The 22171-nt window shown below is 34.4% G+C and overlaps 1 protein-coding gene across 1 annotated transcript in view; it reads left to right on the top strand.

The window, feature by feature from the left end:
• The window catches only part of FANCM (FA complementation group M), a 68359-nt gene that overhangs the window by 39327 nt on the left and 6861 nt on the right, over window positions 1–22171 (top strand). The window contains exons 14-22 of the mRNA XM_077909181.1: window positions 1245–3153; window positions 8001–8092; window positions 8198–8266; window positions 10289–10417; window positions 11161–11317; window positions 13935–14041; window positions 14962–15522; window positions 19610–19985; window positions 21822–22113. Of these exons, the coding sequence (XP_077765307.1) occupies window positions 1245–3153; window positions 8001–8092; window positions 8198–8266; window positions 10289–10417; window positions 11161–11317; window positions 13935–14041; window positions 14962–15522; window positions 19610–19985; window positions 21822–22113 (3692 nt within the window). The remainder of the gene's footprint in view (window positions 1–1244; window positions 3154–8000; window positions 8093–8197; window positions 8267–10288; window positions 10418–11160; window positions 11318–13934; window positions 14042–14961; window positions 15523–19609; window positions 19986–21821; window positions 22114–22171) is intronic.

Raw genomic sequence — 22171 nt, forward strand, 5'->3', positions numbered from 1 at the left:
GCTTAAGACTCTCCCTCTGCCTCCCTCCCCACCCCCGCTATGCTTATGCATGTGCGAGTGGGTACTCACTCTCTCTCAAATAAATAAATAAATCTTAAAAAAAAAGAAATTTACCTTAAGAATTCTTGGTTGGGAAATTTGTTAAAAATAGTATATTCCAGTTTATGGCCTGATGGATATATAGATATACTTATTTCAGATATTCTAAAAGTTGTTCTTAGTTTACCTTTATCAAGAGGGTAAATTTAACATATTTGTTTGGTTTTCATTTATATACATTAATTACTTAATATCTATTTTTAGGAAGTTAGAATAGGGGATCCTTGGGTGGCTCAGCAGTTTAGCGCCTGCCTTCAGCCCAGGGCCTGATCCTGGAGACCTGGGATCAAGTCCCACATTGGGCTCCCTGCATGGAGCCTGCTTCTCCCTCTACCTGTGTCTCTGCCTCTCTCTCTCTCTCTCTCTCTCTCTGTCTCTCATGAATAAATAAATAAAATCTTAAAAAAAAAGTTAGAATAATTGCTCAATTAAATGTTAGAAGTGAAGAACAGTGCATATAATCTTTTTGTTTTTGAAGAGTTATTTATTTGAGAGAGTGAGTGAGTGAGACTTGGGGGGAGGGGCAGAGGAAGAGGGAAAGGAGAAGCAGTCTCTCACTTGAGTGTAGAGCCTGATGCCGGGCTAGCCAAAACCAAGAGTTGGATGCTCAACCAACTAAGCCACCCAGGTACCCCTATAATAATATTTTATTATTTATTAAATTTGTTCTTTCTGCAAATAGTTATCATGGGTCTTTCATATATTAAGTTCTGAGGATACAGAAATAACTGACTAAAGATAAATTATGATAATTACAGAGTAGTGTCATTTATAATTTTGTTTATTAGAATAACTTTTTTAAGTTAGGAGTGCCTGGGTGGCTCAGTCTATTAAGCATCCAACTCTTAGTTTCAGCTCAGGTCATGATCTCAGGGTAGTGAGTGGGCCCTGCCTCAGGCTCTGCACTCAGCATGTAGTGTACTTGGGATTCTCTCTCTCCTCTCCTTTTGCACCCCCCTCATGTGCACTCTTGCACTCTCTCTCTCAAATAAATAAAGTCTTAAGAAAAGAGTGATTTTTAAGTTATAAAAGAAAATAATTTGAGTAATGTAATACTGTTTAGAAAATATTCTAACATAAAATAAAATTCATTTTTTAATAATGGCTCTTGTTTCCTGTGACTTTTTTATTTTCCTTCTTTCTAGGGAGAATGCAGCTATGAATTGGAACTTAAATCTTACTTAAAAATGGAAGATGTTAGCTCAACATTCAGTGCTCCCAGGAATGAATATAATCCTCTTGCCAATGGTACTTTTACTAGTAACAAGAAATCTTCATTTTTAGGGAATATAAATCAAGGCAGTTCATTCTTAATGACAGAATCTGATGAAGAATGTGCTGAAATTTTTAAACAAACTCATGTCAAACCTGCTAAAATTGCTTCTCTAAAGAAAAAAGCCTCTAAAGAATTGAAAAAAGATCAGCCTATGAAAGAAAATAATGATACTGTTATGAATTCTTTAGATACTGATGGCAGTACTACTGTTGAAAATATTTCTCAGGTAGACCGACTAAATGATAAAAGAGCATCAAATACAGATGAAGTTGCTGCTGCCATATGTGCTGTCAATGAAAATGTTAATCAGCCACATGAATTAATGGAATGTCAATTCACAAATGAATCTAGTTCATTTGCTGGAAATTTTTTAGATTCTGGTTATAACAGTTTCACTGATGAGAAATACAGTTCATCTAGCTTATTTCTTCCATTTGAGGAAGAGCTTTGTATAGCTAAAACAGATGATCAATTTTATAATTGTCATTCATTAACAAAAGAGGTATTAGCTAATGTAGAGAGATTTTTATCTCATTCTCCTCCACCTCTCTCTGGACTCTCAAATTTGGAATATGAAATTGCTGAGTGTTGTAAACTTGATCATTTGCCTTTCCTATCCTACAATGAGTATTTACAAAATGATAAATCTACTTGTTTGATGTCATACTCACCTGTAAATTCTCAACAGGATTTAGAATTGAATTCGCTTAAATTTATTAATCATCCTTCTGAAAAAAGTTGCTTTTATAATGCAACTAATGATAAGATTTCTGATGAGCCAGGTTTCTATGACTATGTTGATAAAGTACAGAAAGATAATAAAAATGAAAATTTAGTATCCAGCAATCATATTCAAATAAACATAGGCCCTCCAAAGTGTTTAGTTGAAGAAAAAAATTGTGATACGGGTAACAGTGGCCTTCCAGTATTGTTCACTGATCAAAATAAGAGTTTACCACTATTCAAAGATCTTAATACAGAGTTTGACCTGAGCCTTTCTCCCTCGAACAATAAATATAAATCTTCAGGTGTGTCAGGCAAAACTGCTGTAAGTGAAATGGCACTGGATTCTCAGTTCTTAATTTCTGATGAACTTTTGTTAGATAGTAATCCTCAACTCCAAGACCAAATTATCTGTGATACTAATAGTTGGAAATCTCATGAAGATATGAGAGGGATATATAAGGAAAAACTGAAGAATGATGAATATGTTTTTGACTGCTCTAAGGATTTATTTTCTGTTACATTTGATTTAGGATTTTGTAGTCCAGATTCTGATGATGAAATATTAGGACATGCATCAGATACAAATAATAAATTTTTAGATGATCTTTCTGGAAGGTGTTTACATATTAAGGAGACCAATGATGCACATTATGTTTCGAATCAAGCAGTAATACCACAAGATCATGTTGCTGGTTTTACAAGTAGAACTATTACTATCCCATCAAGTGAAGATAAGTGGAGTCCAAGTTTTGCACATTTTCCACAGAGTGCAGCAAAAAATAAAGAATTTATGTCTCCAGGGTATTCTCAATTTTCTTTGCCAGTAGGAGAAAAAGTTATGAGTACACCACTTTCTGAATCAAACACATTGAACTCATTTTCTAAGAATAGAAAGGAAGTGCCTAGGACACCAGATTCTAATAAAGGAAAAGTAGATCTACAGAGTTTCAAAGAAACATTGAATTCAACTTTTGTTGACTCAGGACTTCATGTAGAAAAGGCTAAAAGCAGGGAAGAAATCAATTTTCTTCAGTCCTATCATCGTGCTAAAGGTAAGATTCCATCTTAATAAAACACCTAAATCTTTCTGGAATAATTACTCTAAATAAGCTTCTGTAATTTTTCAGAATGTTATGTCTCCGTATTTGGTGTATTGAATTGGATAATTGATGTATTATGCATTTCTTTAGTTGATGCTTACTGATAAAATATTTATCTACATATATTTTTAGCATGCATACCATGGGAAAAGTATGCTAGACACTAAAATATCAATTTGTCCTTGGCCCTTAACTGTAAAACCTAAACAATTGTGTGACATATACATTTAAAAAGATACCAGTAAAATGTGTAAATAACTACCAAATAAAAAAGGTAGTGGATATTTAGGAGCTTCAGAAGATGACAGAATTTTGAATTGCATGAGATTGGAAATGTAGAATTTTTTTTTTTTTTTTTTTTGGAAATGTAGAATTTTTTTTTTTTTTTTAATTTTTATTTATTTATGATAGTCACAGAGAGAGAGAGAGAGAGAGGCAGAGACACAGGCAGAGGGAGAAGCAGGCTCCATGCACCGGGAGCCCGACGTGGGATTCGATCCCGGGTCTCCAGGATCGCGCCCTGGGCCAAAGGCAGGCGCTAAACCACTGCGCCACCCAGGGATCCCGGAAATGTAGAATTTTTAATGTAGATTTTAATTTTGGCTCTTCAGGAATATTTACAATTTGAATATGTTGAAAATAATAGGGAATTTGGATGTTATAAATAAAACAATGGGAAAAAGGGAAGTGTAAGATTTGGAGGGAATAGTACAAAGTTGAAGATTTACATAGCAAAATAGTTGGGGAAAAAAAAAGTTGAGAAGCAAGACTATTTGGAGGATTGAGACAAGATCACAGAAGTTCCAGAGGAATCTCTTGATTTCTATGATCTAATTCTACACAATTACAGAAAAACTAGAAAATGTAGTGCTAGGTGTTTGGTATTAAAATGACTTAAGTATCCTTAAGTACTGCGATAGGACTCAACTCTATGTATAGATCATTATATCAGGCCATTTATTAATTTTATTCCTTATGGTTAAGTAAAAGAGTAGTTGTAGGATAAAATTAGTTTGCTCTGTAAGTCTTTTTATAATGCTATTCTCTTTGGTATCAAAGACATGATTTATGAATGTTTTATTTAAGATAAAAATCTTATTGAAAGTAAGTTCAGGAAATATGTTTAATTTTCAAAAACAGACTGTTCTGCACAGTTTTGGATGTACTCTGACATATATTTTTACTAAGTTTATGTTACCCATGAGCTGAGGCTCCAATATTTGCTTTAACATCTTTATATTAAGTCTGTTCATGGGCGAGATCATTTTTCCATCTTTTGTCAGATTTGCATTAAAACTTCTAGCATTATACTTAACTACTAACCATGGGCAATATAATTATGAATATATAATTATTAGGGAATATTTAGTATTTTTTTGAGTATAGTTGATATACAATGTTCCATTAATTTCAGATATACAACCTAATGACAACATTTCTTTACTATGCTCAGGAGTAATAACTACCATCTGTCACCATACAACTCTATTTATATAGCATTGACTATATATTCCCTGTGCTGTAGTTTTTATTCCCATGACTTATTCATATTTAGTATTTTTTTATTTTGCCTAATTGAAATAGAAGATTTAAGATCATTTGCCGTGTTATATTTATACAATAACAGTTCATTAAAGTGCCACTAAAGCAGTTGAAAGTGAAAACCTCCTGGAAAGGTTTGGGAAAACCATGAGTTGGTTACTATACCTGAGCCTTGCATTTAACTCTAAATTCCTTAGAAGGTAATGAAAACAAACAAAACTGGTTGATTATACAGTGCTCATCTGTAAAAAGGATTTAAGTTTATTTGGGTAGGTTTTTTTTTTTTTTTTTTTTTGGCACAGAGTGTAAGGAGAAATTTATTGTGTGATTTTGTGTTATTTATTGCATAAAAAATTACTACCCCAAACTTACTGAGACTTAAAATAGCATTTATCTGTAGTTTACGAATTGGAGAGTTGCTTAACTAGGTAGTTCTGGTTGAGGATTTCTCATCAGGTTATAGGAAGATTTCACCTGGGGTTGCAGTCACCTGAAGACTTGACTGGGCATGGAAAATCTGTTTCCAAGATGGCTTGTTAAAAAATGGGGTGGTGGTGGTGAGGGGAGACACACAGGAATCTCTGTCCATAGAAATTCTAAAATGCAGCAGAGCAGAAATTGGAAGTTCCTTGATGAGGACTCAAAGCCTAGATATAACCGTCCATGGTTCTTGGCTTCATCCTTTGGAGGCTTGGTCCTTTTTCATAACATGAAGCAGAATTTCCTCAGTGGATTCATTTTAGTAAAAATTTGGGGATTTTTATTTTATGGGGATTTTTATTTTTTTTATTATTTTTTAAAGATTTTAGTTATTTATTCATGAGAGACACACACAGAGAGCCAGAGAGATAGGCAGAAGGAGAAGCAGGCTCCCCTGGGGAGGACCAGGACCCCGGTATCATGACCTGAGCCAAAGGCAGATGTTCAACCACTAAGCCACCCAAATGCCTCTTCTGGGGATTTTTAAAGGCCTCTTTTCATTTGATATTGTCTGTCTTTGCCCCTTTCTGTAGTTGTAGCTGGCTGTGTTTCTTCCATATAATTCTTGTAAATCTTTGTGCATCTCTTCTGAATTTTTTTTTAAAGATTTTATTTATTCCTGAGAGACATAGAGAGAGAGGCAGAGACACCGACAAAGGGAGAAGCAGGCTCCATGCAGGGAGCTTGATGCGGGACTCAATCCCTGGACTGGGATCATGCCCTGAGCGAAAAGCAGCAGCTCAACCGCTGAGCTACCCAGGCATCCCTCTCAATTTTATTGGGGTTCATTCCATTAGATACTAGTCATGCTCATAAATCCTTTGGAATAGCTCCTTCTCTTCTTTGGGCTCCTTCTAAGATGTCTGGAGATAGTTCCTTAATCTTCTTGGAAGCCCTGTTGTTTAAGAGGATCTGTGAAAGACACCTTAGAATATTTAGATCTTTGCCTGGAAGATTTCTTAATTTAATATTGTTTGCCAACTGGAGAAGCTGGGAATTTTCAAAACTAATACATCTCAACTGTTTAAATGTTTAATAATTCTTTCTTTGATTTATCTCTCTTGCATTTTATTTTAGCAGAAAGAAGCAGAAGAAGATAAACATTTTGTCTAGAAATCTCTTTAGCTAGATCACCTTCATTCATTAGATACCTATCCTACTTCTTATGTTACTGTGATGTTGATAAGCTTTCTGGCACTACATAAAGGATTTTGATTCCTCTGATTTCTAGTAAGATTTCCATACTTTTCTTTAAGCCTCCATTCATAGCCTCCTCAATGGCCATTAATCTTCCTACAGATTGTTCCCATAAACAATTCCTTTGAGGCTCTTCAAGCGTTCATTAAAACTCTCTTCAACAGTCCTTTCAGCTTCTGCCCACTTTCTAGTTCTAAAGCTACTTCCACAATCTGGTATAGCAATTCCCTATCTCTGGGTACCAAAATCTGTATTATTTATCTATTGCTGTACAACAAATTATCCCCAAAGCTTAATGCCTTAAAATAACAGATGCATTGTTTCACAGTTTCTGGGGACTAAGAATTTGAGAATGGCTTAGTAGTGTTGTTCTGACTCAGGGTATTTCATGAAGTTGCAGTCAAGATTTTGACCAGGGCTGGAGTTAATCTCAAGGCTTGAAGGAGGATCCTGTTGCTGGTAGTAAGTGGCCATGGTTTCTTCTCATGTGGGCCTCATTATAGGATAGCTTATGTCTTTATAGTATAGCATTTGACTTCCTCCAAAGTGAGTAATGGAAGACAGAGAGCAAGGATAGACTTCAATAACCTTTATGATCTAGACTCTGAAATAACCCACCTTTACTTCCATTATATTCTTTTGGTAGAAACAAGTGACTGGGATGCCGGGGGGCTCAGTGGTTGAGCGTCTGCCTTTGGCTTCAGGAGTGTTCCCAGTCCAGGGATCGAGTACTGCATCGGCTCCCTGCAGGGAGCCTGCTTCTCCCTCTGTGTCTCTGGCTCTTTCTCTGTGTCTCTCATGAATAAATAAATAAATAAAATCTTAAAAAAAAAAGAAAAGAAACAAGTGACTAAATATGGCCTATACTCAAGGGGAGAGGAATTATGATCAGTTTTTGAAGGGAGGTGTATCAAAGAATTTATGAAAATACCTTGAAACAACCACAGGGCTCTTATAGAAGGTTTCCTAAAGACATGGAAGGTGTCTGTAATCCGAATTTTATGAAAGTACAGAGATTGAGGTTTGTTAAAGTACCTGAAAATTTGAAATATTTGATTTTATACATCAGATGTTGGTTTTTAGCATTACCTCCTTGAATGTATTCTAGTTACAACATTTTGGGGAATATCTTACCAATTTTTATCTCATACTTGTGTACAAACATATATGTAGACATATGTACGTACATATATAAAAAAGAATCTTTTCAGATATTGTTTTGTAGCTTGCATTTTCATTTCTTTCACTCCTTCAACGAGAGTGAAAATAACACACAAAGGGCAGAGAGTGATAGTAGATTATATAAATGAATTCTGGAACCATTGACTAATAAAATTAGACTTTGCACTCTCCTGGCCTTACTTTAGCTAATTTGTAAAATTGAATCTGAGTCAAATATGTGGTTATTAGCAAAAGTTATCATTTCTTAATTTCCTCACTGGCACTGTTTTATTTTTGTCTCATGCTAATTTTTTGGCCAAACTTCTGAAAAACTCTTTTTAAATAATGTACCCATCAATAAAATAGTTGTGATTGGATAAGCAAATCTATTGACCCGATTCATTTTTAATAAATTATAGATGAACAGTTAACAAGCAATGAAAGTGAAGATGATGAGATTTGCCACAGAAAAATTAAAAAAACAAAAGGAAATGTTTTAGAATCCCCTGAGGTGAGTCATTCAATAATCACAATAATGTGATCATGTAAAGTTTTTTTTCTCCCCACCTTAAGTCTATTTTTTTTTTAACCTTTATCTATTATCTACTTTGTGTAGGATCAGAAAAATAGTGAAGTTGATTCCCCACTTCAGGCTGTAAAAAAGCGCAGAGTTCCTCCAAACAGAGTAAGTAAATAATAGATAATGTATAGTAATTCAAATTCTTTTGGAGTAAATATTACAAGAAAAATATGTGTATAGGTGAATGTAGGTATATTTAATCTAACACGTATATGCTTAACACAAGAATAGGTAGTAAATTCTATGTGATTGGAATTTCTATTTCCAATGTATACTTCTTTAAAAATTACTCCTGCTTTAGTAAGTATGCTTCAGCACTTCACTAAATATCAACTCCATATCAACTGTGTAAGATGCTGGGGATACTACTATAAATATTATATCCTGGTACTGTGTTAAGTCACCTACAATCTAAAAGAGACAGATAAGTAAACAGATAATTTCAATATAATTTTTTAATAAGTTAAATGATAAAAAATGATAAGCCCTTAGCTTTGTCCTTGGTTTTTCCCGGAAAGTTTCTTGAAGATAATAAATACCTCAGCTAAATCTTAAAGCATATGTGGCAGTCAGGTGAGGAAAGCATTGCCAACAGAGCAAGCAGCCTAAAGAATGGCACAGAGCAGGGAAATAGCATCTTTATTATTGGATGGTAAAGACAAAGATTGCCAGAAATAAAATTGGAGGAAAATCAGGGTCCGTTTTTGGAAGGCTTTATTCTTTCATTTATTTATGGAATGGGTTTGAAAGAAGGAAAGGAAGGAGTTCAGGATGAGTCTCTTTTTTGGGTAGGACTGTTTGGAATATGTCTCACAAATTTAGAGAAGATAAAAAAAGACGATATATTTAGTGTTGAATATGTTTTGAGTTTGAGGATTTTGTGGAATAGTGAAGTGATAGTGTCTGGCAGGCATTGGTGAATTTGATTCTGAAGTTTGGGTAGGCTAATGAGGTTCATTTGTTATCAGCTATAAGCTGGTAATTGTAGGAAATAATGAGATTAGGAAATCATGGGGTTTTTAATTTTCTAATGCAATATAGGATAAACTCCAAATTTAATAAAAAATGCAATCAATTCATATTCACTTTGTTTACTTATATAACACTTTACTAGAAAAATTGCTTTAACTTGCTACCTTAATTAGAATGTCTAATTGACTGATTATAAATGAATTAAAATACTGATAATGCTGAAGTAAAGTAAAATTATTCCTGTTAATTGAAATTATTTTAGTGAACTTTTTATTCTTTGGCTTTATATAATTTTGTAAGAGATAAAGTGATAGACTTTATTGTCAAAATCTGTTACAGTTTTACTGATTTCTTGGTTTGAATGCACTCCTGTACATTTGGACTGATTTGGTGTTTTTTTTTTTTAAGATTTTATTTATTTATTTGACAGAGCGAGCACATAAGCTGGGAAAGTGGCAGGCAGAGGGAGAGGGAAAAGCAGGCTCCCCGCTAAGCAGGGAGCCCTGCTTCAGGGCTCGACCCCAGGACCCTGGGATTATGACCTGAGCTGAAGGCAGACGTTTAATCGACTGAGCCACCCAGGTGCCTCCCTGGACTGATTTTGATAGCTATATTTATAGACTTAATTAATTTTTGTAAAGCCCTTTAGGATCTTCTGAAGAAGATAGTTATACTAAAACTACAAATGCTCATCAAATAAATTTGATGTAAAACTAAATTGAATGAATTTATTATATTACCTAATTTAGTGTTTTAGTACTTAAGTATCACCTGACTTAAAAAAAATTTTTTTTAAAGATTTTACTTATTTGAGAGAGCATGGGGAGGCAGAAGAAGGAAAGGGAGAAATAGACTCCCTGCTGAACAGGGAGCCTGACCTAGGGCTCCATCCTAGGACCCTGAGGTCATGACCTGAGCTGAAGGCAGATGCTTAACCAGCTGAGCCACCCTAGCACCCCTGACTTTTAAATTCTTAAGTATTATGTGTTTTTAACATGGCTCTTGAGTTGTGAGGGTATTTTATTTTTCTAACAAAATAATGTTAGGTCAACTATTTAGAAAGAAATTGAAAATAAAAGTAATAACATATGAGAAATACATTAAAATATAATTTGAATATATTTTCTTATGCAAGAATTTTATTGAATTATATAGTTAGAATTATCATCTAGTGATGAAAGTGAGAATTTTCACAAAGGACATCCACAATTAGAAGATTTTGGAGGTTATAACAGAAATTCAAAAAGAGGCATCAAAGTCCGAAAGAAGCAGAGTCACTTTAAGGTAAACCTTTTTCATTTTCTTATTTGAATATATGTAAATATATACTGTATATATATTAATATATACTATTGTATATATAAATGAAAAATTAGATTTTACATAGTACATATCTCACTATAATTTCTTCATAGAAAAAATATAAAAATTAAAAAATTTTGACCCTAATTTTACTTGTTTTACTGGAATTTAAAAAAAGTTTTTTTTTAAATCACAACATATGATAGTTTTATTTCTTTTTTGTGTTTTGAAACTCTTTCAGTATTGTTATTTTAAATGACTAAATGACGAAATTTTAATGTATTGAAAATTTAAGACTCAAAATACAGAAACAAATCTGGAGTTTCAGAATATTTACTTTTACAGTTTATATTGTTTTTCTTATCTCTATGCAGTACTCAAATCCTTATTAAAGAATTCTCAGCACATTTTTTTTTCTGAAGAGTCTTTTTGTGGTGCCATATTCTTTCTGGCAAAATTAATTAGCGAGAAGACTCGAGAGACTTTATGCTTATGAATAAGAAACATTCAATAAGCTAACAAGCTGACTTGTGGTATATGTTACCCCTAGTAGAATTATCAGAAATTTTAAATAGGTGTGCTACTTTGTCATTTCTTCTTGTAGTTTTTTTCTTTTTTGTCATAAAAGCATTGGCAAAAAATTTATTTTACAGAAGTATTTCTAATTATTTAAAAAAATAAATGATTTTTTTAAGGGTGTCTCCATGTTTTCTAATTTGTCACAGCTTGCAGGTAGGAAGTTTTTAGATGATGAAGCAGAACTTTCCCAACAAGAGGCAGAGTATGTTTCGTCAGATGAAAATGATGAGTCAGAAAATGAACAAGACTCCTCATTACTTGACTTCTTAAATGATGAAACTCAACTTTCACAGGCAATAAATGGTAATTGATATAATGATGCTTTTTCTTTTAATTTTCAGTGCTTTTAAGGTGTTTATATTTAAATATTTTAGTCGTTTTAAAAAACTTTGGCTTTAAAAGGAAGTAAATTTGGTATGTGTGAAATATTTGGTCACTTTCATTCAAAGTCTGTAATATTTGCTTTTTCTTTTGGACGTGATTGTTTATAAGCTTCTGCTAGTTTGATCACTTCTCACCAGAATGAACAGGCTGGCTCAGTGTCAAATGTTCATTTAACAAGTATTTACTCACTACCGTGTGCTGGTAGTATGTAAGGGTCTTCGGAAAGCTGTATCAGTGAACAAAGTAGACAAAAATCCCTGCCCTTATGAAGCTTACATATGAATGGAGACAAAGAATGGAAAGAGACAAAGTGATTTTGTGTAACATAATTACTAAGTTATTGAGTATGAAATGAACAATTTACAGAAAAATGAAAAAAATGAGTAAGATGAGGATTTGGAGTGACAGGGGCTCTGGGTTTTAATAATGGACAAGCTATAATTATAAATAAGATAATTAGGGGCAGACCTCATTGAGAAGGTGACATTTGATCAAAGACTTGAAGGAGATGAGGAATTGAGCATTGCTGATTGTTAACAGCAGGTGAGACACAAACAATGCCTGAGCAGATCTTACTGTACAACATATTAATTGCAGATGATTCAGATTGGCTGTGATAGAAATGGGAAAGATTCCAGTGGGCTTCTCAGTGTTCTCATCTTTCACAGATCTTGCCATTTATTCTGCTCTTGTACTCTCTGATGTGATTTAAAACAGCAAATTTTCCCAAGCTCTACTTTAAAAAGTTCTTCGAGACTTAAATTCTTGGTACTATGTCCTTGATACTGATATGATTTGTCGAATAAGGATTCTTAGTATTATGCTCTTGATGTTCATTAACGGGGTGACTTTTGGAGGTTTACAGTATAATCTGGTGGGGAATGTTGGTGCAAACATGTTGACTGGTGTTAACAACCACTTGACATGTCCTGAGGCAGGAGTGTGCCTAGCATGTTTACGGAACAGCACTGTGACTGGAATTGAATGATGGAGAAGCGGAGTGGTAGGAAGCGAGAGCAGAGAAGTAATGAGTAGCCAGCTGCTGGTCTGACTTATTGCAGTAGTATCTCTCTAGCTTTGGTGTCAAGAATGGCCTTCAGGGGAACAAAGGTGGGAGAAGAGACTATTTAGAAGGTGATTGCAGTAATCTAAGGAATGCTAGTGGTGGTTACCAAGGTGGTAGCAGTGCAAGGGTGAGAAAGATTGGATTCTGGATATGTATAGCAGACAGGATTTTCTGATGGATTTGAGAGAAAAAGAGGAGTCAGTGGGTTTGAGCAACAGAAAGGACATAGTTGTTGCTGTCTGATACTGGGCAGACTGCAGGTGGAGCCCTTAAGGTGGAGAATAGGGAGATCAGCAACTCCATTTATTTTATTTAAAAAAGTTTTTTTTAAAGTTTTTAATTTTCTTTGGTGAACTCTGTACCCAACATGGGGCTCAAATTCATGACTCCAAGATTAAGAGTTGCATACTCTTCTGATTGAGCCAGCCAGGTGCCCCTGAAACTCCCATTTTAGACAGAGTATATTTGAAATATGTAGGATTTCAAAGTTTTTTTTGGTTTTTCATTTATATGACATTTGGGGAGAGGTAAAACTATAGGTACAGCAAATAGGTTATTGTTTGTTATAATGATTTGTCAAGATGGAACTGTACCGTAAAGGAGGATGAATTTTACTGTATGTACATTATACCAAAAAAAAAAAAAAAAAATCTGTGAAACAAACAAAAATTCTCTGAAAGCTCCTTGATTCTGAGTTTTCCTAAGAAACTAGAAGTAAAGGTGTCACTAAGTGTATAGGGATTTAGCATGAATAAGAAGTGGATAGGTAATCAGGTAGATATCTAGTATTCGATAGCTATGCTATGGAATGGAGATAAGGGAAATAGAAAATTATGCACCTGGTGCCAAGCGCTATGGTCATGAAATTAGCAATGTTATCTCTGAACATAACCTTAAGTTAATCACTCCAAAATACGTAAGGGAAAATGGGAGACAAAAATAAAATTGATTTTTGATTAAAACCTTAAATAAAAAAGGCAGACAAAAAACTCCTGTGTTTCCCAGTTTTTGCTTAATTGAAAATTATGAAACATACTTACTATTTGCTATGCCTTCTGATATTTTTAAGCATATGTTTCTTTTTTTTTGCCTGGATTTCTTGTGTTCTATTCATTATTTTTCATAAATAAGTTATATTCCTCAAGTTCTTCATATACATTTATTTTTATGAAAAGGCACTGTCTTAATGCTCATTTTCAGAGGAGAGATAGCTAAGTCAAAGAGCTTAAATAAATTTTCGTAATCATCAGATTTTCGTAATCATCCAACTAGATGGTCTGATTTCAAAAGCTAACTTTACTTTTTTTGTTTGTTTGTTTTTAGACTTGTTTCAACACATATTAAATATTTTTTGTGTAAAATAATTCCACAAGGTTTGAATTACATGAATTTGGAATAGGTCAAAGTTAAATACTTTACTAGGTTTCATTTAAATAATTTTGCTACTTGAAATTCTTTATCTTTACACAGATTCTGAAATGAGAGCTATTTACATGAAATCTTTGCACAGTCCATTGATGAGCAATCGGTATAAAATGGTCCATAAGAAACATACCAACATAAATATTTTCTCACAGGTATGAACTATAGAAATATAGTGGAGAATTTCCTGATGATAATGTTGAAATCTGTTCCTGTAAATGAAACCTACGTTGTTTCTAAAACTGTACTGTCAGAGCTATTTGGGGTAATTTCCGCTCCGAGTCAGGAAAGTGGACTATATGAATTCTCAGCATCCTTTTTATTCCTAATTTGATCAAATTATCCTTTCTTCAAGTTGAGCCTATTAGAATATATTAATTGGATTTTTTTCTAATTAGAAGAAAGTTTAAAAATGAATAGAACTTCTCATAAGTGTTGAATTTTTAATTCTTATTTGTGCTCTTATTTCTCTTGAAAATTATTATTCTTTTAAGATTTTATTTATTTATTCATGAGAGCCAGAGAGAGAGAGAGGGAGAGACATAGGCAGAGGGAGAAGCAGGCTCCCTCTGGGGAGCCTGATGCGGGACTCCATCCCCAGACCCTGGGATCATGACCTAACGCTCAACCACTGAGCCATCCAGGCATCCCGAAAAATATTTTTTTATAAAGATGTTATATTCTGAAAATTATAAATTACTTTTCATTTATGGATATTTTCACATTAGTCTTTGTTTATAAATTGCCAATATTCAGCCAGTAATATGGTCATTCATATCTCTATATTTCCATTGTATTTGTTATGTAGCACTCATCCACATTGTTTATAAATTATTGTTTATTTTTCTGGCTACCTACAATGGGCTGTAAATTTCTAGAGGGTAAATCATTCTTTTTTTTAATCCCAGTCTCCTTGTTTTCTTCTATAAAGAATAGTATCTGTTAGTTGAGCACAAGTGACTGAATTGATAAGCGAAATATTCATAAAGATCTCATGTACTTAAAAGAATATGTTAAATACATACTGATTTCATGAAAGGAATTTATAATGTACTAACTGGTATTTTTACTATAGATTCCTGAGCAAGATGAAACCTACTTAGAAGACAGTTTTTGTGTTGATGAAGATGAGTCTTACAAAAGCCAATCAAGTGAGGAAGAAGTGTGTGTTGATTTTAACATAATAACTGAAGATTGCTTTGCAAGTGGGAGCAAAAAATATAAAACCCGACGTGCAGTAAAGCTAAAACAAATGGAGATGAGACAAAATTGTGCACGTTCAAAAAAGAAATTATCTAGAATTATTTTACCAGATGATTCAAGCGAAGAGGAAAACACTGTAAATGATAAAAGAGAATCCAATATTGTTAACCCAAGCACTGTTAATAAGAGCAAACAGCAGGACCATTGTTTGAATATAGTGCCTTCTGGGTCTTCACTGCAGTCCAAGGACAATTCTCCAATTGTTAATCAGTTGCCAAAGCAGAGACAGCAGGCACCGCTTAATTTAAAGGATGCAGTTTCTGATGTCTCAGACTTCAAACTTCAGAGCTGTAATAAAATTGACTGTACCTCACTGTCATTTCCTACTGTTGATTCACAGAAAGACTGTAAAAAACTTCCTATTTATTCAAAGGTATGGATCAAATTAGAGAAAAAGCCTTCATGTTGACCAAAAGGTTTTTTTGTTGTTTTGCTTTTTTTTTTTTTAAGTTTTTGTTTGTTTGTTTGTTTGTTTAGTAATCTCTATACCCAACATGGGGCTTGAACCCACAACCCCAACGTCTAGGATTACATGCTCTTCTGCCCATGGCAGCCAGGGGCCCTTGTTCTGCTTTCTTTTGTGTTTTGGGTTAAACAGATCAAAGAAAAATTAGCAAGTGGTGACAATTCTTCAAACAAGAAAATAGCACACTAAATTATATTGACAAATTCATATAAGAATGCTTAGGTTTTAGTTTTTTTTTTTTTAAGTGTGATAGTTTTCTTAATAAAACTCTATAAGGAAACTTGCTAATTTTGTAGGAAGGAGTAGGAAAATTGGCTTCCTACCAGATAAAATTAGAAATTACATGCCCAGAACTATTTCACCACAGATTAACTTTTCTTTTCCCACTGAAAGCTTCAGATATGTAACTCTCTTTACAGTGGAGAGGAGTTTAGGGACCACTACCTGATTTCCTTCCTTTAAATCCCTCTTCTTTTTTTTTTTTTTTAAGATTTTATTTATTTATTCATGAGAAACACAGAGAGGAGAGGGAGAGAGGCAGAGGGAAAAGCAGGCTCCATGCAGGGAGCCCGATGTGGGACTCAATCCCGGGTCTCCAGGATCATGCCCTGGGCCGAAGGCGGCACTAAACCACTGAGCCACACGGGCTGCCCAAATCCCTCTCTTTTTAGAATGGCCAAGTAGTCCGGTTTCCACCTTTTCCCTGTCTTGTTATTGCTGAAATAATCCCTAAAGCCACTTTTAGTTTTTAAGAGCTTATAGTTACACTATTTTTGTTAAAATAGGGGTTAAAGTTTTGGTAATAGGAATCCCTTAACTGTACATGACTGATTTCTTTCCTTGATTGTCATCTTGGAATGAGACCTAGACCTAAACTTCTATTTCTCTAAATATTTATTCCGGAGGTTTTAGGCCATTCTGCCTTAGCAACATGGTCTACTGTTAACACAGTGGCTTGGGGTGTCTGAGTGGCTCAGTCAGTTAAGCATCTGCCTTTGCCTCAGGTCATGATCTCAGGGTCCTGGGATCAAGTCCCACATTGGGCTCTGTGCTCAGTGGGAAGCCTGCTTCTCCCTCTCCCTCTGTGCCTTCCTTCTGCTCTTGTTCCTCTCAGAAATACATAAAATCTTAAAAAAAAAACCAACAAAAAAATCCCCCAAAACCCCCTAAACAACACAGTGGCTTTTAGATTGGTTTTTCTAGTTTTTTATTTTGGGTTTTAAAAAAAGATTTATTTACTTAAATCTTTAAGTAAATTTTTAAGGGGCAGAGGAAGAAGGAGGAGAGGGACAATCTTAGGCTCCATGCCCAGCATGGAGCCCAATGTGGGGCTCCATCGCATGACCTTGAGATCATGACCTGAGCTGAAATCAAGAGTTATATTGTCCCCAGGTTTTTTTGCACAAAGTTATTTCTTTAGGACATACATAAAATATAGTTGACTGGATTAAGTTTTGTAGTAGATTAAAGGACTAGAGACTAATTAATTTCTCTGAGCCTCAGTATCCTTAGCTATGGTATAAAGATAATAATCCCAAGGGTCAAGGTAGGTAATGTGGTCCCAGGTTTACAGTGGTTCAACTTAATACTTTATTGACATTATGATGGTGGAAAGCAATACACATTGTATAGAAACAATACTTAATATTTTGATCTTGTCCTGGGCCAGTAACATGCAATATGATACTTTTAGGTCATGTTTGCAGCTGCAGCTTCCAGTCAACTACATGATCATGAGGGTAAACAACTAATACACTTGTAACTTTCTGTACCCATACAGCCATCCTGTTTTTTACTTTCAGTATAGTATTCAATAAATTACATGAGATATTCAGTTTTTTTTTAGTAGTCTTTTTTAAAAATATTTTTTATTTGTTCATTCATGATAGACATAGAGAAAGAGAGAGAGGCAGAGACACAGGCAGAGGGAGAAGCAGGCTCCATGCCTGGAGCCCGACGCAGGGCTCGATCCCGGGACTCCAGGATCGCGCACTGGGCCAAAGACAGGCGCTAATCCGCTGAGCCACTCAGAGATCCCTGATATTTAACAGTTTATTGTAAAATAGGCTTTATATCAGATAGGTTTTGCCCAGCTGTAGGCCAGTGTAAGTATTCTGAACAATTTTAAGGCATAGGCTAAGGTATGGTGTATTACATGTATTTTCCACTCAATGATCTTTTCAACTTATGATGGGTTTATTGGGAGGTAATCCTATAATCATAAATTGAGAAAGATTTGTATATGCACAATCCTTTGAAAATCAGTAAGCACTAGCTACATTTTTACATTGCCATGTTCTAACAAAAATGGATACATCTAATAATACTTTGAGAACTGTGAAAAAAGATAAATTGATTTTTACAGAAATGTGTTTTAAAATTATACTATTTAATGTATGATTCTCACAGGAAGGGTATTCATAAGAATATGAATATTCATATAAGAATATGAGGTAAATTTGGAAAGACAGAAAATAGATTAAATATCCTGTAAAAAAAAAAAACCTGGTTAGGTATTTTAAAAAGTTAATGTTTATTTTGTCACGTATTTTACAAGTCGTATGAGGTAAATTTGGAAAGACAGAAAATAGATTAAATATCCTGTAAAAAAAAAAACCTGGTTAGGTATTTTAAAAAGTTAACATTTATTTTGTCACGTATTTTACAAGTCGTATTCCTTGTCATTTGCCTTTTTGTTTGTTTTTGGTGGTTTTGCCATAGGAAGAGGTAACCTTTTTATACAGTCTCAATTTTTTTCTTTACAGTTTCTGAACTTTAGTGTCATGTTTAAGAAGCCATTTTCTACTTCAAAATAACTAAATATTCCCAGTATCCTCTTTTCTTTAGTGCAGTTTTCTTCACATTAAATTATTTTTGAAATTGAATACTGAATTATAATTATTTTAATGATTATTTGAGTGATTAGGACTTCCATCTTTAGCTTACGATGTAGAAACTGGAAAGAACATTGTTCCCATCCTAGTAACAACAACAAAAAAAGCCAGATAATCCATAGAATCATGGTTTTACTTGAAACTATTATGGAACTGAGGTTTTAGGGCAATCAATTAACCTTATTTCTGTGGAAAGACAAGTGTCTCCAATGAGAGACTTGTTGATTTGGGACAGTCAGTGGGCACTGTATAATTTGGCAAGAAGAATTCAGCTAAAACTAATAAGTTGCAAAAGGCAATGAACTAGAATGAGAGTTTAGAACCCCTGGGAGTTACAGACAGAGAGGAATTCATAAGCCTTCATGAGCTATACTCCATAGACTCAATCAAGTGTTCCCAGGAAAGACAAAATCAGAAAGCCTCCTGGCTGGGGGGAAGTAACCAGCAGTTACTGTGAAAAAGGCAGCAGATCCCATCTGTTTTCTTCTCCCCTATTTCTCCTATAGAACAAAAAGCTTTAAGCTTCTGGGGATGAAAAGCAGATCTTACAGCTATACATAGGTGAAGACCCTTTGCAGATGGAGAAAGGCAAGAAGAAAATAATCTAAGATACATGTAATTGGAATTAAGGAAAAGAAAACAGGTTAGAAGAGATATTTGAATAGACAATGACTGAGATTTTTACAAAATTAATTTGCAAATGAGTATCTGAGTTTCTGTTTTCAGTTCTTTTTGGGATATACCTAGAAGTAGAATTACTGAGTCATATAATTCTGTGTTTAACTTTTGAGGACTCGCCAAACTCTTTTCCACAGTGGCTGTACTATTTTACATTCCCACTAGCAGTGTGTGTTCCCAGTTTTTTACATTCTGACATTTATTTTATGATTTTGTTTTGTTTTGAAGTATAACCATCCTACTAGGTGTGAAGTAGTAGCTTGGTCCTTCATGTATATAGTCACTTTGATTATATTGAAGGAAGAAAAAGCAGTTAAAGAGAGAAAAATAATATTAGTAAGGAAAATCAAGTTCAGATGTTAGAAATTTGTGGTGCTAATATATATTTAACCTGATTGTTACCAATATTTTCTACTTTTCAGGTTGGTAGTACTCTGGAGGATTCTAGAACTTCAGTGGCATACTGTTCCAATTCAAGACCACATTTGGCTGGCACACATGATTCTCTTAGAGTTCCACAGGAAGGCCAAAGAACTTGTATTCTTGTAGATAGTTGTGAAATCACTTCTGGAACAGAAGTAATTTCTTCCCTAAGAGCAATTCATGGCTTACAAGTAGAGGTTTGTCCTCTTAATGGTTGTGATTACATTGTGAGTAACCGCATGGTGGTGGAAAGGAGGTCTCAATCTGAGATGTTAAATAGTATCAATAAGAACAAATTAATTGACCAGATTCAGCACCTACAGAGCATGTTTGAAAGAATATGTGTGATTGTGGAAAAGGACAGAGAAAAAACAGGTTTGTATTTTTAAATGTTTTTGTTTATAAAGTTTATAAAGGAACTCAACTATTATTTAGTTCACCCTTCTGTCGGGATGGGGGAAATTCTTAAAAATATAAATACCTGACTCACGTCACTTCATGTTTATATAAAGCCATGTTTTTATTAGTCATTGTGTTTATTTTATGCTATTATTATTTGCTTCATAAAAAAGGTTTATTTCTGAATTTTTTTAGTCATTGTGTTTAAATGCAGTTTGAGAGTTAAAGAATGAGAAATGGAAGGCAAGTGAACCCATCATGCCTTTTTTCAGGAGTTCCAGAAAGGATGAGGACCTTAAGGCAGTAGTGGGGAAAAGGAGAGGAGGATTCAGGGGATTTAGGAGGCAGGATTAACAGTAGTTGGTGGAAGGAGGCAAGACTTAACTCTTGAATTGGCTGATTTCTTGGTCATGGAGCAGTTAGTGGTGCTCTTTACTGAAATTATGACTGTCAGAGAAGAGCAGATTTGAGGTATAGGAGTGTTCAGTGGAATTCACTGAGTTCTTACTAGGGAGCTGAAATGGGTGCATAGGAGCTTCAGTTAGGGAGTTTCTGTGGGTAATATTTAATTGTAGGGGGAACCATAAGAATGGTAAAAAGGTCATGGAATATGGCATCAGAAGACACACTGAATTCTAGTGTCACTGTAGCTATGGACATTGCATTGACAAATCACTCCTTCTGAGGGGTTAGAAATATACTTGTCCTATTCCTTGTGTGATATTGTGAGGGTTAAGTGAAATCATGTAGGAAAAAGGCCACTGGAAGAATTCAAGAATTATACAGTCACACAGTATACAGTAAAAGGAAATAGTGTAGTTTATGTAAAACATTGGGTTGGTAATTGCGCATTTTACTTTTTTATCCTCATGCTGTCACTGACCAACTGCAGCTTTGGATAACTCCCTCTTTCACTACCCAGTTTTCTTTCTTTGACAAATGAAGGCCTTAGATTAAGTGATCTCTTGGGTCCTCTTAGTGCTGAAATTCTATAATTTCCTCTTTACCAACATATTCTTTACAAAGGAAGTAGATTAGGAATAAAAGTAACATGGCAAAAATTAGGGGAAAAAGGTTTCAAAGAAAAAGTTTTGTTTTTCCATAATGAAAAGTGCCCCAAAAGAATGGAGGATAGAATATGAAAAATGAATGGGAAAGGTAGGGAAGTAAGTTAATAGGCAAGGGTTAAAGATGACATTAAAATAGGTGTGTAGGGGCAGCCCGGGTGGCTCAGCAGTTTAGCGCTGCCTTCGGCCCAGGGCCTGATCCTGGAGACCCGAGATTGAGTCCCACCTCGGGTTCCCTGCATGGAGACTTCTTCTCCCTCTGCCTGTGTCTCTGCCTCTCTTTCTCTGTGTGTCTCATGAATAAATAAATAAAATCTTTAAAAAAATGCTTTAAAAAAATGGGTGTGCAGGGTTTTGAGTTACTCTTGGAATAAATACCTAATATTTTATAGCAGGTAAGCCAGTACTTGAGCTATTCATCCGCGCTAGCACTATGATTTTTAGAGATAAGTGACACATGGTCTTGGTCTTCAGGAATGCATTAACTAGGAACAATAAGCTCTCCTCTGTCCACTCATCTTCCTATTTGATTCCAATTGAAGACACTTACAAAGATAGTTCTTCCTATTTTATCTCCTAGATATCTGAGAATCATTTTAAATATTTAGTCGAGGATTTCTCATTAGCATAATGTGGTACTAGTTTGCTTAATGATTGTAAATCTTGGGGTTTTAATAATAGTATTAATGATTCTACTTAATATACATTACTAAGCTTTGCATTTTTCTAAATATAAAATATTTAGGAGACACATCCAGGATGTTTAGAAGAACAAAGAGCTATGACAACTTGCTCACTACCTTAATTGGTGCTGGAATCCGAATTCTTTTCAGTTCCTGCCAAGAAGAAACTGCAGATTTGTTGAAGGAACTGTCTTTAGTAGAACAAAGAAAGAATGTTGGTATTCATATCCCAACAGTGGTGAACAGAAGTAAATGTGAGGCACTTCAGTTTTATTTAAGTATTCCCCATATAAGTTATATAACTGCATTAAATATGTGTCACCGGTTTTCTTCTGTGAAAAGGATGACTAACAGGTACGTCTGTCTTAATATTTTTAGATGGTTACTTTTAAATGATTCTTAGAAGTATTTC

Source organism: Canis aureus, chromosome 9 (assembly GCF_053574225.1).
Source record: "Canis aureus isolate CA01 chromosome 9, VMU_Caureus_v.1.0, whole genome shotgun sequence".
Taxonomy (NCBI): Eukaryota; Metazoa; Chordata; class Mammalia; order Carnivora; family Canidae; genus Canis; species Canis aureus.